The sequence below is a fragment of the Psammomys obesus genome, unplaced genomic scaffold, assembly GCF_907164565.1.
Source record: "Psammomys obesus unplaced genomic scaffold, mPsaObe1.curated_primary_1811, whole genome shotgun sequence".
In the NCBI taxonomy this organism is placed as follows: Eukaryota; Metazoa; Chordata; class Mammalia; order Rodentia; family Muridae; genus Psammomys; species Psammomys obesus.
Window position 1 is genome coordinate 6,103,147 of NW_026596440.1, and position 6,267 is coordinate 6,109,413.

At 43.7% G+C, this 6,267-nt stretch overlaps 1 protein-coding gene across 1 annotated transcript in view; it reads left to right on the forward strand.

Annotated features, from left to right (window-relative positions):
• The first annotated feature begins 467 nt into the window (after positions 1-467).
• Positions 468-6,267, forward strand: part of LOC129669630 (putative serine protease 47) — an 8,152-nt gene continuing 2,352 nt past the window's right edge. The window contains exons 1-2 of the mRNA XM_055597914.1: positions 468-637; positions 3,743-4,020. Coding sequence (XP_055453889.1) covers positions 492-637; positions 3,743-4,020 — 424 coding nt within the window. The 5' untranslated portion in view covers positions 468-491. The remainder of the gene's footprint in view (positions 638-3,742; positions 4,021-6,267) is intronic.

The window sequence follows — 6,267 nt, forward strand, 5'->3', positions numbered from 1 at the left end:
AGTAAGGCTCTCTCCCTGGGATACTTGGCTCACTCAAGTTGGGACAGACACTAGAGAAGCCATGACCTAGAGCAGCTAATATCAGTAGCCTATGAGACTTCCAGATGTTTGATCTGAAAAGTGAACACAGAGCTGTTGTTACTTGAGAAAGTGAGGTCAGAGGGCCTCTCTTCTGTCCACTGCCCTTGACAGAGCCATGTAACGATGGGCTGCTGTGGCCACCCTTTTACTTACCACATCCCATCTTCCCAGACTCCTGGACTCTTGTTTCCAAAGACCTGACAGCTGAACTTTTCATGTCCAAGATGGTGGCCAGTGAAACAGAGACCAGGGTGGCCCAAAGTCACTTGTACAAGTCACTTGGCTTTTGTCATGGTCTTCCAACCTGTGAAGTGGAGGAGGAGCCTCCGTGGGGCATCATTCTACACTCCAGGTCCTGTGTCTCTAACAGTTTGCATGGGGGTGTCTCCACAGTGTGTGGGAAGCCAAAGATGGTTGGGAAGGTGTTCGGTGGCCAGGACACATTGGCTGGCCAGTGGCCATGGCAGGCCAGTCTGCTGTACCGGGGATTGCATCTCTGTGGAGCTGTCCTCATTGACTCCTACTGGCTGCTTTCTACAGCCCACTGCTTTCGAAAGTGAGTTTGCCTTATCTGGAATCCCCAAAGAAGGTGCCGGTGGTGAGAAAGACATGGGATGAGAGGAGGAAGGAGGTTAGAGATAACACACCTTTCTTTTCTGGGCTTTTTTCTGGAGCAGTGTACTCTACCAAAGACACATTGGTCCTTCCTTGACCCACAATGCTGTCTCCCTGGATTATCTCCGTATGCCATCAGAACCTCCTTCTTCCTGTACGGCATCCATTCCCTCCATGTCTGAGGAGAAGCTAGGCCCTCAGTCAGGTTCCAGAGAAGCAGAGGAATTAGACTCTTGACTGTCCATAAATGTTTCCCCCTCTCTGGGTGGCACCACAGGCTAATGAGTATGCCTAGTTATTGGCCTAGAAGACATTCAAGATTCAAATCATAAAACTGGGATTCAGCCATGGTTTTTAATTAAGTTTCTTTTTTTAAAAGAGATTGATTTGAGGGGAACCTTCCAATGCTAGAATTCTTTGTTCCTCCAATTCTAAGATATAATGGGGAATACTTTGTCATGAGGTTTGAGTGGAATATCCATTAGCCTGCAGAAAGAAGGCTCCTATCTTGCTTACTTTTCTGTTGCCCAATGAGACATTATGACCAAGGCAGCTTATAAAAGCAAATATTTATTGGGCCTCACAGTTTCAGAGCATTAGAGTCCATGACCGTTACAGCAGGGAGTAGGCATGGTACTTGAGCAATAGCTGATAACTTATATCCCCATCCAGAGACACAAAGGAGAGAGAGCAACAAAGAAACAGAGAGAGAGACAGAAACAGACAGTGACAGAGACAGACAGAAAGAGTGCTAACTGGGAATGGCTTAGGCTTTTGAAACCTAAAAGCTCAACCCCCACACTTCCTCCATCAAGGCCACATTCCCTAATCCTTCCAAAATAGTTCCACCAACTAGGGATCAAACATTCAAATATAGTCGCCTCTAGGAGCCATTCTCACCTAAACTACTGCATTCTACCACTTTCCCTGGCCCTCTTAAGCTTATGACCATATAACGAAAACTGCGTTTAGTCCAACTTCAAACATTCCCAAGTCTTCTAGTCACAATGCCTTTTCAAAGTCCAAAGTCTCTTTGGAGACTCAGAGTAATCTTGTAACCCCTATAAAGTAAGAAAACAAATTACATACTTCCAACATAGAATGATATCCGATATATATTACCATTAAAAAAGGTAGGAATAGGGGATGTGGGAAATACGGGATGAATGCAAAAATGAAAGCTAGTAGTGCAAACTCAAACCATGAAGTTCTATGTCCAATGTCAAAGGACATATATGGCTTCACCCAGCTTTTCTGATTGCAATATACTTTTCTCTTTTGGATTGGTTCAACTCCCTTCCCCTTGACATGTTTCCCACATCTCTGGAACCTCCAGTATCCTGGGGTCTCCAACACAGCAAAGGATTCACGGTCACATTTTCACACAGTGAAAATGTGTGATCCCTGATCCTTCATTCAGGGACTTCCCTGCCACATGCCTGGTGTCAGCAGGAATAGCTGGGGTCTCACCCCTAGGGCACCATTCCCTTTAGCACCACCCTCCTTCTCCTTACCTCTTCCAGCATAAACTAAGGCTCCAACATTAAATTTCCTGCTGTTCTTTTTCTCTCCTTAAACTGTACAGTTTGTATTTCTTTTTGCCCTACTTGCTCTTTTTCATTATAGATCTGCTTAAGAGCAATCATTAATAGCCAAGTGGCAAATTTAATATTAGGATGTCTTTTTTTTTCTTTTTTTTTTCTTCCCTTCCCAGAGCTGAGGACCGAACCCAGGGCCTTGCGCTTGCTAGGCAAGCGCTCTACCACTGAGCTAAATCCCCAACCCCATATTAGGATGTCTTAAAATTTCTTCCTGTCAATGAAATTAGTCTCAAGAATATTCATAAGACAAGGGCAAACATAGCTATGTTCTTTGCTAAAGTACAGAAGAATGGTCTATAATCCAGTTGCTAATAGTGTTCCCCTCTGAAAAAAAAAATAGTGTTCCCCTCTGAAACCTCTTGAGCTGAGCCTCCCTAGTCCATGTTGCTCTCAACACTATTGTCTTCCAAGGCCCTGCTAGGATGGCCATTTAAGCCCTGCTTAAAGTGTTCAACTGCTTTCCTAGTCCAAAGTCCCAAATCTAACACATTTCTTAAAAACAACAGTCTAACCAGCTTGGCCAAGCCTGTCACAGCAATAGCTCACTCACTGGAACTAACTTCTGTCTTAGTTACATTTCTGTTGTCATGATGATACACTATGTTCAAAGCAACTTATTAAAAGAAAATGTTTGTTGGGGCCCAATGTTATAGTACATGAACTCACATGGGGTTAAGTACATGATCATGGTAGGAATCATGGCAGACAGGCATGGCACTAGAGCACGAGGTGTGTGTGGGGGGAGGGGTAACTGAGAATTACTTGAGCTTTTGAAACCTCAAAGTCCAGCCCCAGTGACTCACCTCCTCCAATAAGGCCACACCTCCTAATCCTTCCCAAACAGTTCCATCAGCTAAGGACCAGACATTCAAATATATGAGCCTATGGGGGCCATTCTCATTCAGACCACTACACTTGACTGTCAGAAAGGGAGAGATCAAGCTGGATGGAATGAAGGCAGAGTGGCTAGTGATACATGAGGGTTCAGAAAGACAGGGCTATTCTCCCACTCAAAGGTAATGGTGATAGTCTTAGTGTTTGAATGCTGTGAAGAGACACCATGACCAAGGCAACTCTTATAAAGGCGCACATTTAATTGGGGCTAGCTTGCAGTTTGGTTCAGAGGTTTAGTCCATTATCATAGGAAGCACAGCAGCAGGCAGGCAGACATGTTGCTGAAGGAGCCAAGATCTCCATCTTGATCTGAAGGCAGCCAAAAAGGAGCCTGGAATTCCACACTGGGCATAGCTTGAGTTATATATGAGACTTCAAAGCTCACCTTCACAGTGACACACTTCCCACAAGGCCACACCCACTACAACAAGGCCACACCTCCTAATAGTCCCACTCCCTGTGGGCCAAACATTCAAACACATGAGTCTATTGGGGCCAAACCTATTCAAACTACCATAGTAACAATGGCATTCTTTATCTTTATCTTTCAGCAAATCCCAGGACCCAGAGGATTATCAGGTACTGTTGGGGAATACTCATCTGTACCAGAAAACAAACCACACTCAGAAGATGCCTGTGAACCATATCATCAGTCACCTAGACTTTGAGAAGTTCCATTCCTTTGGGAGCGACATTGCAATGCTGCAGCTTCGACTCCCCGTAAACCTCACATCCTACGTTCTACCTGCCTGCCTCCCATCCAAAGACACACAGCTCGCCAACCACACATCCTGTTGGATAACTGGTTGGGGAATGCTTTCTGAAGACAGTAAGGGAAAGAGAAGTTGGAGAGGGATTGAGGGCAGGGAGAGGAGGAAGACAAGAGGTGCATGAGGAGGAAGGAGAGAGGGACTCGGTTGGCCAGAGCCCCAGGCTTGCTTGTGACTCCACGGGGTGTTGTTCCTATACCTCACCTCTGTGGCCCCTGACATGAGAAGGCCATTCTAGAGTCGTTTGAGCTCTGAAAGTGTGAGCGCCCACAGCTGCAGAGTCCCTGAAGCTCAGGTTCTGACGGTGGGGAACTGTTGACATTTGCCATCAAGAACCTGGGCTCTTTGAATATTAATGATCTCTTTATTCTAAAATTTTAATCAGTCATGGATCTGAGGAGACTTGATTAAACTCAAAGGCCAGCTCATTTCATATTAACCAGGGTTCCAGCACTAACAAAATATCTGAGGTAATTGGTTTTAAAGGAAAGGTTTATTTTGGCTCATAGTTTCAGAGCCTCTGGTCATTGATCATTTGGCCTGTTGGTTTGGACCAGTGGTGATGCAGCACCCTATGGTGAAGGAATGTGTGCAAGAGCAGTGATACACACCTTAGGGTGGTCAGGAAGCAAATTAAGCGGGGGAGGAGAAGCCAGTGGTCTCTTATCTTAACAGACACACGTGCACTAGGACCTAATTTACTTTCATTAGGATCTACCTCTTGCCAATAGGATGTTCTATTACCAAGAGTGTCACAGGCTGAGGACAAAGCCTCAGACACATTGGCCTAAACGCTCTATCCAAAGTATAATATGTGACACTACCAACTATCTGGAAAGGCACCTGAGTAAAGCAGAAATCAAGGCACAAGTGGCTTTTTACCACTGAGAACGCATGGTTAAATGAGGGCTATTGCATCTCCTTAATCCCACCTCATCTCAGCGCGTTCTTGTCCTGTTTTACAGTCTGGCCAGGTGAAGTGCAAGATGGAGAAATCTTCTGGGTTTTATTTGCTTGTTTTGTTTGTTTCTGGCATTGGGGACTGTTTCGAGTGTCCCACACATGCTCCACCAATGAGCCACTAAGATAACCTTATTCTTGTTATTTTAGATTGAAAGTGGAGAAGTGCATGCAGAGTCATACCCAGAATTGTTTATTAAAAGATTACAATTTGGGAAATATGCTTGTGGAATAATGTAAATGAAAGAAGAATGTAGATCTCTAATTGTTTATAGGATCAGAATTTGGCACATTTCTTCTCCAAAGACATATTTTGAGTGTTTTTGGAATAACATGTCTCCCTAAGGAGCTTTGCTTAGCATCTTTGTCCTTGTCTACTAAGTATGTCCTCTCTCTCTCTCTCAATCTCTCTCTATGTATATATATATATATATACATATATATACATATATATGTATATATATAAATATACATATATATATAGATATATGTCCCTCCTCATTACCCCCCACATTCTTGAAGGCAGAGCCCACATTTTATTTTACTATAGCAATCTAGTACCTGATGGCACTGTGCTGCTGCTATCCACCCTGGCATAATTTTTTTTTTCTGTAGTCTCTAAAATGGGCCCCTATTTCTATTCTTGTGTGCTTCTACATGAGTCTTCACTTGGCTGTCAGCATTACATTAAAACATAGCCATGTCATCTCCCTTTCCCCCACCTTCTCACTTGTGCTTTAAATAAAAATCACAAATCCTTGTTGTGGTATAAGGACTTCCGTGATGACTGCACCTTGATTCACCTCTGCTTCCTCTATTCTGCTTCCTCATATAGCCAACCCTGGCTTCCCTATTACTCCTGGAATATGTTGAGGTTATTACACATAGGACCCTTGCTTTAATTTTTTTTTCTATGTACTTTGCTCCACCCTGCAGTCTTGGCATAATCTCTTTTGTATTCTCCCACCTGAATTTTACTTACTCTTGTGAGCTAAAGTAGACAGTCTGTACTGTCACCTCTGCTGTATTATTTCTTTAACACCAACAAGTAAGTTATTTTCTCTGACTTTCCCAACTAAAAATCTTCCATTGTATCATTTTATCTAGCATAGAGCTAAATGATCAATAGACTCACCAATCTATTGATACAGTCAGTGGATGGCTCAGTGAGGTGGAATGAAGTAAGTGGAGAGGAAGGAATGAAGGAAAAAGGAAAGAAGGAAGGAAGGATGGATGGATGGATGGATGGATGGATGGATGGATGGAATGATGGGTGGGGTAAATGGATAGATTGGTGAAGGGAAGGAAAATGAGTGGGTGTGTTGGTGAATGGGCGGATCAAGACA